Source organism: Theropithecus gelada, chromosome 1 (assembly GCF_003255815.1).
Source record: "Theropithecus gelada isolate Dixy chromosome 1, Tgel_1.0, whole genome shotgun sequence".
In the NCBI taxonomy this organism is placed as follows: Eukaryota; Metazoa; Chordata; class Mammalia; order Primates; family Cercopithecidae; genus Theropithecus; species Theropithecus gelada.
Genome location: NC_037668.1, coordinates 61,201,926 through 61,219,726, shown reverse-complemented (window position 1 = coordinate 61,219,726; position 17,801 = coordinate 61,201,926). Strand labels below are relative to the sequence as shown.

Sequence of the window (17,801 nt, the reverse complement as noted above, 5' to 3'; positions counted from 1 at the left end):
ATTTACTGAAGATCTGTAGTGCACAGCAATCTCAGTGTTTTGAGATCCATGGGGGAGATGCGTATGTGAGCACATCAATGCAAAGTGGCAGAGGAAGGAAGTGTTGTGTCAGGAGCATAATCAGTGTTGTGGGAGCCCAGAGGATCTGCTTTCTCCTGGCCAGCTGGGGAGGGCTCCCAGCAGAGGGGATGCTTGGACTCGGGCTCCTAGAGCAAGTGGTTGATCAAACACTTGAAATGTGTCAGTCAGTTTGCATGCATTACCTTTTATGATTTATGAGTTTTTTCCTTTAAAGTAATATACATTTAAACTAAAAATCTGAAGAAGAAAAAAAAATGGTAGATAATGCAAAAGAAAAAAGTGAAAATGAATGATAAACCTGACATCACCACTGTTAACATTTCAGCGCATTTCCTTTTGTCTTTTATGTATTGATTATAAAAATAGGATCATCCATGTACAAAGCTCTTACAGATTTTGTTTCCCATAATGCTGCGCAACCATTGAAAATCATGGTGAGGAAGTATATTTAACTATATACTACTTTTTGAGATGGAATCTTGCTCTGTCGCCCAGGCTGGAGTCCAGTGGCATGATCTCAGCTCACTGCAATCTCTGCATCCCATGTTCAAGCAATTCTCCTGTTTCAGCCTCCCGAGTAGCTGGGATTACAAGCACCCGCCACAATACCTGGCTAATTTTTGTATATTTAGTAGAGACGGGGTTTCACTATATTGATCAGGCTGGTCTCAAACTCCTGACCTCAGGTGATCCACCCGCCTCAGCCTCCCAGAGTGCGGTGATTACAGGCGTGAGCCACCGCGCCTGGCCTCTATTGTTAACATTGTACTTCCTCATCATTATTTTCAATAGTTGCACAGCATTATGAGAAAACTGTCATTCATTTAAGTATCATTCTGTTGTTGGTCATTTGGATTTCTATATTCTTTGTGACTATAAACTTAGAATTCCATCTTTATGAATATTACATATTTCCTTAAAGCAAATTCCCAGAAATGAGATTGTTGCATCATTGTGTATGCAATTAACAGCTGTCGATACTGACTGCTGTATCGCAGCAGAAAATTTGTTTTCTGAAAATTTGTCCTCATGTATAGCAGCATGTAAGAGCTGTCTTTTCTCCCACGGTCTCAATGTTATGCACTGCATTTAAAAAAAGAAGAAAACATTGCCAACTACATAGATGAAAACAGGAAATCGCATTGCTACTTGATTTTTCCTTTGGTTCCCAGTAGTGATGAAGTACTTTTTAATGACATCTCTCATCTCTAATCCTCACAACCTTCTCGCCTGTGCCTGTGTTTCCTCAAATAACAAAAACAATGTGCTATTAATAATCTACTCCTAAGCAAAGGTCACAGTGAACTGGCTGTCCACAAATGGCAAATGGCATTTGGCTTTGGTCTCTGCATCTCTGACTGCATTAACACGGACAAGTCTTTTTTCCAGAGCACCAGTTGGAACCTACCAAGTCTCTCATTTCTGTTACCTTACATCACCACCCAAAATTAGGCCTCCCCCAGGCTTCAGCTGACCCATCCCCATACTACTGTGCATGTCTTCTCCTGACTCCACCCCGTGCCTCCCACTGACGCCCTTCCTCTGAGCCTCCCACTGCGTTCTCTGGAATCCTAGTTCCATGGCCAGCAAGCATACATGCTCTGTCCCTACCCAGCTGGCTGTCTTCACTTCCTCCCTCCATGGAAACCATGGCTGTCCTCTGAGAGCACGTATACTGTGGCCCTTTCAAGTGGAGTGTTAATCCGCCTCCACCCACCTCCTACTTCCTTCAGAATTCTGCGCCAGGAAGGGCCTGGCATTCTTCCACTTCTCTACTGCTGCTTCCAACCCATGATTTTTTCCACTCCTCCTTTAGAGACTCTATGCCTCCTAATGCCTTCTCTCTCCTTCTCCAGCCCATTCTCTCACTCCGTGTCTCTCTCCCTCAGAGATCTCATTCCACCACAAGCCTCAAATACTTTGTGATTATATCCCCTCCCCTCCTACTCACAGGAAGTGTCCCTCTTACCACCGGGTTTGGGGGACTGCATTTTGGCATGGAGATCATGAGACACAGGCTTTTAGTATCTCAGGCTGGAGTATTATCTTCTGTCCCCTTAGTTATCTACAAGAGCAAGGCCAAGCCAGGGCCCGTGAGAAGTGGCTGCTGCCCACTTCCTTCACTGCCCTCCCTGGGTTGACTCTCCATACAAGACACCAGTGGAGATCCAAGTATTTCTTCCCAAAGGATTCAAGGAAGCTGGGCAGGTAGTTGATCAGATATGACAGCTTGGCTAACCTAGTTCCACTGAAGGAGCTCACAGCCCTTCTGTTTAGTCATTAAGAGTGTCATGTTTAAACACTCTCTCATTTCTCATTCCTTCTGTGTTCCTGATCCTCTTCTTCTGGAGAGCCCCACGCCTAGACCCTTCTTCTATCTTGGTATTCCAACTTCTCTCCCTCTGAACAGTCTACTCTCCCCCATTCATAATGGAGCCCCAGCCTGATGCCTCCTATTGGTTCTGGAAATTCTTATAGCATCAAGCATCTTGTTAGGCAATCTCAATGGGACTCTGCCCAAGCTTATTCTGGCTCTGAACAAAAAAGTTCTGAGCTCTAGACTAGTTGTCAGAGGGGATAGTGGATGGAGGCAGTAGTGGGTACTTTGGTAGATCAATCTTTCCATCTGTAATACCCCCTGTGCTATCAAAGGGCAAGGATGATTTATAAGTATTACTTTCTTTCAAAGACCAAACAGTCTACTCTTGCCTAAGTAATTCCTATTCCTCCTATAAACATAATGTCGACCCTACTCCTTATAAAATAATAACCCTGGCCATGTTGCTGCAGACATTTCTCCCCTGAGTTGTCCCTTTGAGATTCCTTTTCTTTGTATTCGTGAGTTAGTTCTGTCATTGTTTATATCCCATATCTTGTCCTTTCTTGGTTTTCACCCTCTTTTTCATGGGGTATATATATCCTTAAGTAAATTCTTAAGAAAGGGTTCATGAGGGGTACACTTTCTGAGACTTTACACGTCTGAAAGTGTCTATCTTTTTGCCTTCACACATGCTTGGTCAGTTGACTAGGTAAAATTCTAGTTTACAAATCATTTTCTTCAGAAGTTTAAAGCTTTGTTCCATTATCTTTGAACACTCAGTGTTGCTGATGGGAAGTCTTATGCCAGTTTGATTCTCATTCCTTCACAGTTATGTCTTTTTTTCCCCTCTTTCTAGGAACTTGGAGGAATACCTGTGTGTCTCTGGACTTCTTAGATATACAAAATTCCATGATGGTGAATCTATGAGTGATTCTTTTTGCATTCCTTTGGCTCCCTTTCCATCTGAAGACTTGTGTCTCTCTTCAGCTCTGAGAAATTTTCATCTATGATAATTCCGTCCCTTCCACTTTTTGTGATCTCTCTTTTTGGAGCTCTGAACAGTTGGATGCTGGACCTCCTATACTGAGGATTGATCTTCTGTGTTTTCAGTCCTTTTATCTCATTTTTGGTCTCTTTTTTTAATATATTCTGAGAAATTTACTTTTAATCTCCAATCCTTTAATGCTTATTTGGGCAATCACATTTTTCATTTCAAAGAACTTTTCCTTGTTTTTTGTTTTGTTTTGTTTTGTTTTTTCCTTCAGAGCACACTGATTTTATTTTATGAGTACCACATGTCACCTTGACTTTATCAGGATACTACTGATCAAAAGTTTAAAGATTATATATCTTCCGTTTCCTGAATTAACTCTGTTTCCTAAGGGGACGTTTATTTTAAACCTTATCTTGGTTTGTCTTGTTCACACTGCTGATTTTCTTCATATATATGATCCTTGATTGTATTTTAAAAGTAAGGGCCAGGTTGATTTTTTCAGATATGAGATGTGGATTACCTTTGTTGTTTTTATATACAGATATCTTGGTCCACTAAGTCTCTCCTATCAATGAGAAGTTGAGTTGAGTATGTGGCAGACCTGAGTAGGCAATGGGACAGCCTTTAGACCAAAAGACCATAAATCCTATAATTAAAAGAGCTTTCCTCGGGGATGCCAACTCCCACCATAGCAGCCCTAATTCATTCTAAGAGAGTTCCCCTTCAGTGGAAAATAAAATTCTCTCTTTTGTTTGGAGAGTAAATACTTGAATGTCTCTACACCATGTTTGTGGGAACAGATGGCGGAGAACTGGTTTCACCCTGAGGCTCCCTCCCATATATTTTGAGCTACAGCTTCTTTGCACTTCTATCTTTATTCCTTTCTTCCAAACAAATGAACAAAACAACAACAACAACAAAAAAAAACCACTCCTCTGATGATGATCCTCCCATTTTCTTTTTTATTATGAGACTTTACCTTTTTATTAGTTTTTACTACAGTTTTATTGGGACCTTGAGAGGGGAGGAAGGATAAAAATAGTTTTTTAGAATACCATCTTAAACCAGAAATGCTCATGACATTGTTTTCCTTTTGCTAGCTCTTTCCTGTGGGCTTCCTGAGGCCCCCAAGAATGGACTGGTGTTTGGCAAGGAGTACACAGTGGGAACCAAAGCCGTGTACAGCTGCAGTGAAGGCTACCACCTCCAGGCAGGCGCTGAGGCCGCTGCAGAGTGTCTGGACACAGGCCTATGGAGCAACCACAATGTCCCCCCACAGTGTATCCGTGAGTCCTTGGGCAATGGAGGCGGGCATAAGGAAGGGCTAGATGGGCAGCTGGAAAGATTCCTACAAGGAGCAAGCTAAAAGCACAATAATGAGGAAAAAGAAAAAAAAAAAAAAAAAAAAAACATGGGCATGGAGGCTGGGGGATTTCAGAAGAGGAGGCAGTTGCTGAAACTGCTCTCAGCATTGATGACCATTGTGCCCTAAGATGTTTCCACAAACCACCATGGAACTTAGGAATGGCCTGGTCCACTCCCTTTTAGATGGAAAACCTGTCAGAAAGTTTGCATGAGTGTCCCTTGATTCCAAAGCTCTAAAACAACAACTTTTAGGCCAGATCCCAAAATGGTAACCTCCTCAGCTATGTCTGGTCCAAAGACAGAGGTTTTTGTTTTGTTTGGTTTTTTGGCCTACACAGTGCTTTATAACAGATTTTGAATTACTCCACGATCTTTTAAAATCAAGAAATTTTCATTGAAATCCAGATTTCTGTCTTCTCTTGAAAAATGAAAATCTAACCAAATGTAACTCGAACATTCAATAATCAACTGTGACTGAGTACTATTTCTGTTTTTTAATTTTTAATTTTTTGGCAGAACTGTACTTCCCAGTTAGCCACATCCCCCACTCAACCCACTCTGTTCATTTACCAAACCTGCCTGAGAACTGAAGATTCCTGGATTCTTCATTATTGCATTAAGGTCTCCAAGTCCCTTGATCTGGGGTCTTGCAAGGTCTTCCACAATTAATCAAGTAATTAATCCTCCTCTTTGTTCCTCATTTCCCCCAGCTGTGACCTGTCCTGATGTCAGTAGCATCAGTGTGGAGCATGGCCGATGGAGGCTTATCTTTGAGACACAGTATCAGTTCCAGGCCCAGCTGATGCTCATCTGTGACCCTGGCTACTACTATACTGGCCAAAGGGTCATCCGCTGTCAGGCCAATGGCAAATGGAGTCTCGGGGACTCTACGCCCACCTGCCGAAGTAAGCCCAGGAAGGGAGGGTGGGCAAGTTTGGCAGAGTCCCTCCTACCTAAGCTGTCTCATGCATGGGGTGAACTGGGGTGGGGGAAGAGCGGGTATCACCAGGGATTGCAGTGTACTGCTTTTTAGACTCTCATCTAGTAGAATCAGGAGCTGGGAAAATGCTTACTCCTTTACTCCTTTATGGAAGTATTTCTTAGCATCTTCTCATCTTATCAAAAGCTGCCTTTCTCCAGATGAGCATCCACTAATTCATTTCTTTAATATTCATTAGGCTCTTACTATATGCCAGACACTGTAGAGGTATGAAGATAAAAGGTTTTGGTTTCTGCCCACATGGACTTTATACTCTACCGGAGAGGCAGATACATAAAGAAGCAATGATAATGTGGTGTGATAAGACCTCAAATGGGAGTGTATATAGGAGGAATGAGGGTAGCACAGGGGACTGGTCACCTAAACCTGCCTGCCTTCTCCATTGTCAGTTGTTTTTCTTCGGTTCTTTAATACAGTTTCAAAGGTCAGAATCTATGGGAAGACACTCTGAGACAGGCTTATTAGGGGGTGCTCTTGAGAACACCACCTACAGAAGGGGAAAGAAAGGAAGGAAGGAAGCAGGACTGGGCAGAAGGAGAATTGAGCTCTGATGCAGTATTCGTGAAAGCCTCAGCTCACCCCCCAGGGAGCTCTGCAGCTGGGATGACCCCTCAGAATTGTCACAAGTTGGAGCAAGGGAACTGTTATACTGCCACACTGACCAGCCACTGGATGCAGGCTGGCCTAGGAAAGGGACATGACCTTCCTAGGTGGGTGGACTCTTCAACCACAGCAATCTTAAAAGGGCTGCCAGACAAAGGTTGTTTGCCAGCAGCTGGAGAAATAAGTCCCTCAGTCCTAAAAGGGGCTCTGAGTGGCTCACCGCAGCATGCATTACAACAGGGACATGCTCATAATATTTATGTGACCAATGCGGATGTCATAGAGGAAGCAAGTGATTATAAAGAGGTAGAAGGAAGTGGTCAGTGAGAAGTGGGAGTTTGAGACTGGGAGGGAGGAGGAATGGTATCTTCCAATGCCTGTGATCCAGGTTGGGCATAGATCCCAGCATTTGAGAGGCTGAAGTGGGTGGATCACTTGAGGTCAGGAGTTTGAGACCAGCCTGACTGGCATGGTGAAACCCTATCTCTACTAAAAAAAAAAAAAAAAAAAAAAAAAAATTAGCCAGCATGGTGGTGCCCACCTGTAATCCCAGCTACTTGGGAGACTGAGGCAAAAGAATTGTTTGAACCTAGGAGGCAGAGGTTGCAGGGAGCCGAGACTGTGCCACTGCACTCCAGCCTGGACTACAGTACAAGGCTCCGTCTCAAAAAAAAAAAAAAAAAAAGCTAATGTCTGTGATTCAAGACACTGTTGTCTTTACACACTGTGGTGCAGACCGCACAGCGGGATGTAACCACATGTGTGGCAGAGTAGTCCCAAGCGTTTGACAGCCTCACTACAATGCAGCCACTCACATTTCAGTGCAGCCTTGGCGATTAGGCCTCACCTCATACCTCAGCTAGAGGCTCTCAGCAGTGCTCTGTTGACAAAGAGTGTGAGGCTGCTGCTGGGCTCAGAAAAGAAGGGCAAGGAAATTGGTTAGCAATGTCTGCCCAGGGCACTAAGGAGCATACCACAGAATCGCCATCTCTTCCTAACCTAATCTCAGCCACCTGAGGAGGATTAAAAAAATACACAGGCCAGGGCCCTGTCTCCAAAGCTGGTGAGTCAGGCACCTGCAGTGGAGCCAGGTATTTTAAACAACCTTCGGGGGCTTCTGGAGACACCTCCAGTTGAGGTGCCACATCAAACAAGTCAGCATCACAACCCATATTCTGGTCAGAAATTCCAGCAGAGTAAGGTTGAACAGGTCTTATTTTTGTCACGGTTTTTGCTAAGCAGAAGCAGCCATGTCCCTCCTCTTGGGGCTGGCTTACTGAGCATCTTGTGATCCTTTTAGTCATCTCCTGTGGAGAGCTCCCAGTTCCCCCCAATGGCCACCGCATCGGAACACTGTCTGTCTACGGGGCAACAGCCATCTTCTCCTGCAATTCCGGATACACGCTGGTGGGCTCCAGGGTGCGTGAGTGCATGGCCAATGGGCTCTGGAGTGGCTCTGAAGTCCGCTGCCTTGGTAAGTGGCCTCTCCAGGCCTATCCTGCCCAGTTTTTCTCCACGAGATAGATTAGATCTTTCCAAAGCTGGGATCCAGTCTTTGAACAGTATTATTTCACCTACTGACATAAAATGCTTAATGCAAACACCAACTATTGGGCATTAGGCATGACTAAAACCCTGGAATAGCTTATCCCGGGCCACTCAAAAGAATGAGAAGAACTTCAGATCTAAAGAGACAAGCCTTTGAGGGGTTCTTATTCTGGTTAGAAAGACAATTCCTTCCCATTGGCCTCTGAATAATGAGTGAAGCCTCAGTCTCCATTTTTTGAAAACTTGCAGACATATTCCTGTAACACACCTAAAATACCTTTTATATTATCCATTAGCAAATTTTACACACAACATATAGATCTATACATATATACTAAGCAAATGACAGAAACATAAAACAACCTGGTTTCCAAAGGACAAAGTTATCATTTCCTCCATGGCTAATCCACTCCATGGTTCTATGGTTCTGTCTCCTCTCACGCCTTTCTTGGACCCCTAGAGTCTAACAGAGGGCCCCAGCCACATAAACCTAATAGGATAGATTGGATGGTCTGTCCTGGGGTGAACAGTGCGGTCTTGCCCCTGTCCCAGGCCCATTAAGAAAGCAGTCACAGGTTATTTCCACAGAGAGCCAAAGGAAGCTGGCGGAAATGCCAGGAATATACTCTACCCAAATCCCATATAATAAAAAGAATTCATCTAGGTGCTACTCAAGGAGAAGGAAGGAAATATGAATTTAGCCAAACCATCTGTTTTTACATAGTTGTTTCAACACAGCTGGGTTTTGATTGCCTTAATGTAGACAGTGGTGCCCTCCATGCAGTAGATGCTCAGTGAAAAACAAGATGCCTGGGCTGGGTATGGTGGCTCATGCCTTTAATCCCAGCACTTTGGAAGGCCAAGGCGGGTGGATCACTTGAGGCCAGGAGTTTGAGACCATCCTGGCCATCACGGTGAAGCCCCGTTTCTACTAAAAATACAAAAACTTCTAGGTGTGGTGATGCATGCCTGTAGTCCCAGCTACTCGGGAGGCTAAGGCAGGAGAATCCCTTGAACCTAGGAGGTGGAGGTTGCAGTGAGCCAAGATCGAGCCACTGCACTCTAGCCTAGGAGACAGAGTAAGACCCTGTCTCAAAAAGAAAAAAAAAAAAAGATGCTCTTGAGTTTGGGTTTTTGGAGGGGGGTTGTTTGTTTTTTACAGAAGGCTTTTTTGTATCTGGTTAGTAAGAAAAAGAGCGGGATGATCCTGGGGGCAGGGAGGTAACAGTGATCATTTTGCACACACCTGTGTAGACACAGAAACTGAAACTCAGAAGTGAGTGGCCATTTGGGATACAACCTTGGGATTTGGGGTGTCAAGTCCTCAACACTATTTTTGTCATGTCGAGGGTTCCTGAAGTCACCCCTAGATTGCTACTCTCAGGGAGAGGTGGGAAAAGTGATGAGTTATGGGATAGTTGGTCCTTTTCCCCACCCTCCCTGTCTCTCGCCACCCAGACCAAGCTCCACTCCATTTTCTATAAGCTCCTCTTTGATGTACTCTCTTCCCCATCCCTCACCAAAGCTGGACACTGTGGGACTCCTGAGCCCATCGTCAACGGACACATCAATGGGGAGAACTACAGCTACCGGGGCAGTGTGGTGTACCAGTGCAATGCTGGCTTCCGCCTGATCGGCATGTCTGTGCGCATCTGCCAGCAGGATCATCACTGGTCGGGCAAGACCCCTTTCTGTGTGCGTAAGTATGTCATCCACTCTCCCTAGTCACGGGGCTCAGATTCAAAATGGACTTTCTCCCTCTCTCTTAATTAGATTAGCTAGAGGGTTTTTAATATATATATATATAAATATATAATTATTATATATATATAAAATTGCTAATTTTTTTTCAAAACTGAAATCATTGCTGATTTAATGTTTTCCATTCTCTGCGTGATTAATCACTGTTTTCACCTTTATTATTTCCTTCCTTGTGATTTCTTTTGGTTTTACATTTTTGTTCATTTTCTAGCTTTTGAGTGGAAATTTAATTCATTTAGTTTCATTCTTTCATTTCTATTGAGTTTTATTGCTATAAGTGCTTAAGACTATGACATTTTCTCTCATCACTGCTTTAACTGTATCCTATAGAGTCTAATAATAAATGTTTATTATTTATTAGAAATTCTGTAATTTTGATATTGATTTCTCCTTTTACATAGAAAATTTTTAATAGAAGGATTTGTTTCTAGGTGGAAGGCCCTTTTTGTTTTCATTATGTTATTCATTTCTAATTTTATGGCATTGTATATAATATTTCTACTTCACAGAATTTACTGAAGCTTTCTTTGTGAAACCTTACTAACTTAATAGTTGGTCAGTTGTTATGAATGTCCCATGTGCACTTGAGAAGAAAGGATATTAGGATGTCATGTTTTATTTATATATTCATAAGATATATCTGATTGATTATGTTGTCTATGTCCTCTACATTCTTACTTTTTACCCACTCAATCTGTTTTATTCTGAGAGATGTGCTTAAAGTTTTCTATTATTAGTGTGTTTCTATTTTTCCTTGCACTTCCTGTAGTTTCTGTCCTATAAAGATGGTTGCTGTGCTATTTGGTGCATAGATACTCATAACTAATATCTCCATTGCACATTGTGGTTTTTAGCCTTTAAAGATGACTTTTTTTGTCACTTTTAATATTTGTTAGCTTGAATTGTACTTTGCTTGATATTAGGCTTACAACCCCTGCTTTAATTCTTTTGCTTGATACACCTTTGACCATTTATTTTAGCCTTCTGATTCTCTTAGGTGTGATTCTTGTATGCAGCATAAATTGCCTTATGAGCTAACTTAACCATCTTTTTCTTTTAGTTGGTTAGTTAAACTCATTCACATATATTAATATGACTGACATGTTTGGTCTTAATTTTGCCATTTCCCATTTCCCCCACTTCTCCACCCCTGGTAACCACCATTCTACTCTCTGTTTCTACGTATTTGACTTTTGGAATTATAATATTAGTTTAATTCTACTTTTCTTGCAGGTTATTTGGTGATTTTTTGAGGTTCCTGATTATTTTTCCCTACATCCTAAAGTCTAATATTTTTACTAGGACATGCTTCAGAGTTAATTATTCCAAGACAATTTCCCCAGATATTCTGTGGGTCTTTGAATAGATAGATTCAGGTCTTTCTTTATTTCCAAAGACTTTTCTTGGATTACGGTTTTAAACACTGGTATTGCTTTGTTTCCCACTATTTTTCTTTCTTCTTCATCAGCTCTGATTATGTGTATGTTGAATCTTCTTTGCCTATCTTCTCTCTCAGCCTCTCTCTCATTATTTTCACCTCTTTATCTCATTTTAATTCCCTTGGTTTTTGCCTGACTTTCTTCAGTAACTCTTATTAAATTATCGTTTGAGAATATTCTTTCTTGGACCTCTTATAATTTAGTCTTCATTTTCCAGATGGTTTTGTCTTTTTCTTCTATCTCTTTAAAGCATACCATCAGTTATCTTTTATTTTCTTCCACCTTTTGTCCATTTGTGCTTGTTAGTTTTTGATTTTCTGATTTTCATGGTGTTTTTTAAAATATCTCCAGATGCTTTTTTGAGAATATTAGTTCAGTTTAGAATGCTGCTACAGTTTTCTTATGCTTCACATATTTTGTTATTGGTGAGGAGGTTTTCATCAGATGAAATGCTTGAATTCTTTCCTATTTGTTTCTTAAAGTAGCTTCCTATACATTTAGGTTGATGTTTTCTATTCATTTTATGGCTTTAATGTGGTTTAGTAGTACCCTCTTCTGTCAGTGTTACAAAGTCCTCCTCTCTGATCATTTTTACTTCTTTATCTCGTTTTGATTCTCTTGGATATTTGCCTTTTGTTTGTTTGTTTGTTTTAATATAAGGCTTTGTGTGTGGTAAGGAAGAGGTTGTGTGTCCTTCATTTTTGTTTGAGTGTTTTTCTTTTGTCTTGCAGAACCCCAGGTTTTCCCATGATTGCTTCTTATTCCCTTTATCACTCAGAGGATGTCACTTTCTTTTCTTCCAGAAGCAATGGGGGAGAATCACACACTTATGTCCCTTTTCTGTGGTTATACATTGACATACAAAGATTTGTTTTCTATATATTCATACATAAGATGGATTTTCTCCTTCTGGAGGTGATTTTAGGTCAGTGTTAAGCCCTTCACCTGCTCCTCTCTTCTCTTTCTCATCCAGTCTTGCTCTCCACAAAAGCTTGCAACAGAACCATGAGAAGTAACTCTACCTGGGCTTAGCGTGTATTTCTCTACTTACATATAATTTAAAGTTTGTAGCACTCTCTGGCTTCTAGTTAGGCTGCAGGCCTGGGTTTTCTATTATTTGTTCTTCTGGTTAATCTGCATTTTTTTGATTTAGGCAACCATTGTTATGCTCAGCTCCCTGGAAGTAATTTGGAAAATTCTTCACTTTTTGAATTTCCCTAAAGTGAGCCCTTATGTAAAGCGCAAGTTTTCCTTCTTAATTTTTGTAAGGCAGGTTTTTAATTTTAATTTTTCTTCTTTTGGCTTTTTATATATGGGATAGGGCCCCAAAATAATGAGAACTTCTCAAAAAACAGTGCATGAAATTAGTCTTAATAACTTCTTAAGGTTTACAGAAAGCAAGACCCAAGCCGGATATGGTAGCTTGTGCTTGTGGTCCCAGCTATTCAGGAGGCTGAGGTTGGAGGATCAATTGAGCCCGGGAATTTGAAACAAGCCTGGGCAACATAATGAGACCCCATCTCAAAAATAATAAAAAATAGGCCGGGCGCGGTGGCTTACGCCTGTAATCCCAGTACTTTGGGAGAACAAGGTGGGCAGATCATAAGGTCAGAGAGTGAGACCATCCTGGCTAACACGGTGAAACCCCGTCTCTATTAAAAAAAAAAAATACAGAAAAATTAGCTGGGCGTGGTGGTAGACACCTGTAGTCCCAGCTACTTGGGAGGCTGAGGCAGCAGAATGGCATGAACCCAGGAGGCGGAGCTTGCAGTGAGCCGAGATAGCGCCACTGCACTCCAGCCTGGGCGACAGAGCAAGACTCCATCTCAAAAATAAATAAATAAATAAAATAAAAAATAAAGATTCATCTATAATTCATCTATATTCAGTCACTCTTTCAGATGTGTCTAAATAAAACATATATTTAGTTTCACCCAGAAGAAGAACATGCAGATGCCCTCAGCAAATTGGTGCACAATGTATACAGAGAGATTTAGGTAATAAATAATAGACTGTCGGGGTCTGGATGGAGAATGTCTGCCTGGCCTAAAGACATTGAATGTTAGATTGGACCATACTCAAAGGCAGTGAGTGAAGTAGTTAGGCACTCAGGTGTGGACCCAGATCGCCTGGGTTTACATCTCAGCTCTACCACCGGCTCTCCTGTGGCTATGTAACGCTAGGTAGGTCGGTGTACCTCACTGGGTCTCAGTCTTGTCACCTGTAAAAAGCAGGCACCTCAAAGACTACTGGGAGCATTAAATAAATTAGTACACATAAGATGGTTAGACCAGTGCCTGATCCAGATGTTAAGCAGCAGTTGCTGCTGCTGCTGCTGCTGTTGTTGTGTGATGATGATGATGATGATGATGATAGTGGTGGTAGTAATGCTGCCACCATCACGTCACAAAATCCAGGATCTCTTGCACTAAGCCCCATTCTCTCTTGGAGCACAGAGGTTTGGGAATTATCTGGAGGAGGAAAGCAAGAATAAAAGAACAAATATTTGTAAGTGTTTATTCTGCGCTAGGCACTGTGTTAGCTGCCAGTACCTATAAAGTCAAGGTTTCCAATGTCAACCAGACCTCAAAACTTTCCAGCTGTTCTCTTCATTTCCTCAGTCAGCTCCCTTGTCCTTTCTCCACACAGCTGTTTCACAATTCTGCCTCCTTTCTGAAGACTTATGTTCCATCCCCGCTACCTACATTCTCAGCAAATAACTAAGTTAAATAGTTAAGATGGCCTGGAACCAGAGATGCTGGGTTCAAAACTCAGATGAGCCATTTAGAAACTGTGACCCTTGAACAAATCTCTTGAGTCCTCTGAAATTCTGTTTTCTGTGGGTATAATGGTGGTGCCTACCTCATAGGGTTGTGAGGATTAAGTGAGACAGTGACTGCAAGCCCCAACAATTGTTAGCTAATCATATAATATCACTTTCTATTCTGCAGAGATGATAGAAGCCATCAGACAATAGATTCTCCTACTTTCAGCTTCCCCACCCACACATCTACTGTGTGTATACATCCATCCTTGCCCCTTCTCTCCCACCTCAGTAGAAGAATCTCTCTCCCAGCCCACAGCTAATCCTTCCACCAGTCTCTGGATCTGCTTCCCTCCTGCCCTCCTTAGTGAACTTAGTCTATTCCTTTTTTTTTTTTTTTTTTTTTTGAGATGGAATCTTGCTCTGTCGCCCAGGCTGGAGTGCAGTGGTGTGATCTCGGCTCACTGCAACCACCGCATCCCGGGTTCACGCCATTTTCCTGTCTCAGCCTCCTGAGTAGCTGGAACTACAGGTGCCCACTACCACGCCCAGCTAATTTTTTGTATTTTTAGTAGAGACGGGGTTTCACCGTGTTAGCCAGGATAGTCTCGATCTCCTGACCTCATGATCTATCTGCCTCAGCCTCCCAAAGTGCTGGGATTACAGGCGTGAGCCACTGCGCCCAGCCAAGCTTAATCTATTCTTAATCCTCTCCTGTGTTACCATGGACCTTCCCTTTCTGTTTCCCTCAGCTTCTAAGACCATATTCAATAACGATTTTCTTAGCATCTACTACATGCCAGACCCTGTGTTAGGTGTTGAGGATTAATATGAACTGAATGTGTCATACATCATCTCTGCCCTTAAGAAACTAAGTCGAATTGTCCTGAAATGTGCTCAAAAGCCTATTAAGTGCTCAAGCCTCATCAGGACCTCTACTTTCCTCCTAATGATGCCTTATTCTTCTGCCCATGGCAGCCTGTATTAGTTCAGGGTCCTCCAGAGAAACAAAACCAATAGGAGGTGTGTCTAGAGAGAGAGTGCGACTTATTTTAAGGAATTAACTCACACAGTTGTGGAGGCTGGAAAGTCCAAAATCACCAGCATAGGCTGGCAGGCTGGAGACCCAGGAAAGAATCACAGTTCAAGTCTGAAGGCAGGCTGCTAACCGAATTCCCTCTTCTTCCAGGGATGGCAGGCTGCCTTTTCTCTTGAGTCCTTCAACTGCTTGGATGAGGCCCACCCACATTATGGAGGTCCTCATAATCTATTTCACTCAAAGCCTCCTAATTGAAATGTTATCTCCTCTAAAACATGCCTTCACAGAAACATCTAGAATAATGTGAACTAACATTTGGCCATGTGTCTAGGTGTCACAGCCTAACCAAGCTGACACATGAAATTAACCATCACATGGCCATGCTGCTTGAGAGAGTTGCCTACACTAATTGCCTCCACCTCTCCCCTCTCATTAGCAGCAAAGGCCACTTCTCTGCTCTGTCCAGAAAGAAACTCCATCCCAGTCAACAGGACCTCTGGTCCTATGCCATGTTCTAGAATGCTCAGAGCCTCTGCTACCCAAGAGCTGCAGAGCAAGAATCTGAGAAGTGCCAGCCAAAACTTTCAAGCAGCGAGAAAGCCTGGGACCTAAAGAGAACATAAAGAACTTATACAGGGGCACCAGAGATGGCACCTGGTGGCAGCAGCTTCTTCTCCTGCTTATCCTGGTCCAGGGCCTGTGGCTTGGGAATATGTGGGAAGCAGTGGGTAAGAGCCTGAACCAGGCAGAGGACACTTGCAAGTCACCAATGGTCCTATTGATGAATCCGATGGACACTTTTTCATCTTTATCTTATTTGATCTATCAGGGATATCTGACCATTCTTGAGGCTCTTGGCTCTATGACACTGCCGCCTCCTGTAGAGCTTTTTGCTTTACTACTTTTTTGATCACTCCTCAGTTTCCTGTAGGTTTTTTCTTTAACATCTGCCCTTCAAAAAGTGGTATTCCCAAAGGGTTTAATCCTCAATGCTCTTCTCTCTCTTTATATGAGTTATTTCTACCTTCAGGGAAGGGGCATCATGACCTTTTCCAAATCTGGTGAAAGTAATGGACCCTCTCCCGAGTTGGCTGCAAACACCCAGTGCCTTGCATATAATTTCAGGGGTTCACAGATGCTGCGATGCTTATCCCTGCTCTCCCACAACCTTCTTGACCTGGCAAAGCCCTACTCACCCCTGAGATCCAGATCAGACCTCATGCCACTCCCTTTGGGACCCTCTTTGACCCACTCTCTCCCCAAAGGAGGGTAAAAGACACTCCTCTACACTGGGCTCTATCTCAGCACCAGCCCACTGGGTTTAACAGCCGCTTCCCTGCCTGCCCACCTGCAAGTCTGTGAAATGAGCTTCCTGAGGTCAGAGAACATTTCATGTTCTTCTTTGTATATTCCACTCCATAGCAGAGTACCTAGCTCATAAAAGGCACTCAGCAGACATTTGATTACAAATAATTATGTGAATTGAATCTACTTTCAAAGCAACCGTGTGAAATGCATATCAAAATTCTTACTTTGCAGCTATAGAAACCAAGCCTCAAAGTGAATTATCCTTAGACCCAAAGTCAGGAAGGGGCAGAGCTGAGCTGGAAATCCTGGTCTGCTGGCCTTCATAGCTCATTCTCATCTCACCACGCCAGGCTGCTGTGAACCCATGTGGTCCACTAACAGCATGTCCCCTGCTCTTCCTGGCTCCCTCCACTGGAGTCAGGGTTGCTACTACTGAGATTGACAAAAGAGAACTAGCCCAGAAAACACCAGATCTGGCCACAGCAAAGACTGGGTGCTTCCTCGTCTTACACCCCCATCACCATTATCACCATTTGGGCCTTAGGTGGGATCCTCATGGATTTAAGTATTGGGCAAAGAGAACATCCCTTATGGTTCCTCATCTTCCCACAAATTAAAACCCAGAACAAAGCGAGAGGCCTGGCAAAAGCATCAGACGGGAGTTCAACCCCATGAGACCAGGGTGCCAGGCAGGGACAAAATGGATCTAAGGGCTAAGGATCAAAGCAGAAACCCAGGCATCCATCAATCCATGCACTTACTCATTTGCTGAATCACTCAGCAGATATTGATCACGCTCCTGCTGAATGTCAGGCACTGGTACATACACCAAGGGTGTAGGAATAAGCAAAACAAAGTCCCTGACCTCAAGGAGTTTGCATTCAGCTGAAGGGTGATAAGCAATAAATGAATACAGAAGTGCTATGGTGCGTTGGTTGGTGACAGTGCTATGGAGAGAGGTTGAGCAGAGCAAGGGACCTGGAAGTACTGGCCATGCTGGCCCACTGGGGACTAGGGGAAGGCCTCACTGACATGGTTAATTTGAGGAGAGACCTGAGAAGAGGAGGGCAGGAGTTAAGGGATATCTGCAGGAACAATGTCCTAGGCAGAGAAGAAAGCAAGTGCAAAGGCCCTGGGGCAGGAACTTGCTTTGTATATTCATGAAACCTCCAAGAGGCCAGTGCAGCCGAGTGGAGTGAACTGTACCACTGGGAGGAAGGGGGAATCTGAGGGATACGGGGATAAGCGTGGTGACCTGCAAATACCACATCCCTCTTCTCTTCCCTGCTCATGTCTGAGCAAAATGTTAAACAAAACAGAGTGGTAGGTGGAGGCCCAAATATTACCTCTCTTACTAATAAAGGCTAAGTTGGAAAATGGAGCTTAATGTGAGAGTCATATGGAGGCTGCTATATGAACCCAGAATGAGATGGATTCATCCCCCCACAGAGGTAACACTGTAGTGGGGCGTGCAGCCCTGCAATGTTGGGGATAACCTGCCTCCTCAACAGCTGAGAGCAGCCGGGAACATTGCTCCCTGCAGATAACTAGGTCCCTAGAAGAAGAAGGGATGCTGAGT

At 43.1% G+C, this 17,801-nt stretch overlaps 1 protein-coding gene across 1 annotated transcript in view; it reads left to right on the top strand.

Annotated features, from left to right (window-relative positions):
- The window catches only part of CSMD2 (CUB and Sushi multiple domains 2), a 655,178-nt gene that overhangs the window by 589,262 nt on the left and 48,115 nt on the right, over nt 1-17,801 (top strand). Inside the window, exons 50-53 of the mRNA XM_025355777.1 lie at nt 4,496-4,681; nt 5,471-5,665; nt 7,664-7,832; nt 9,357-9,610. Coding sequence (XP_025211562.1) covers nt 4,496-4,681; nt 5,471-5,665; nt 7,664-7,832; nt 9,357-9,610 — 804 coding nt within the window. The remainder of the gene's footprint in view (nt 1-4,495; nt 4,682-5,470; nt 5,666-7,663; nt 7,833-9,356; nt 9,611-17,801) is intronic.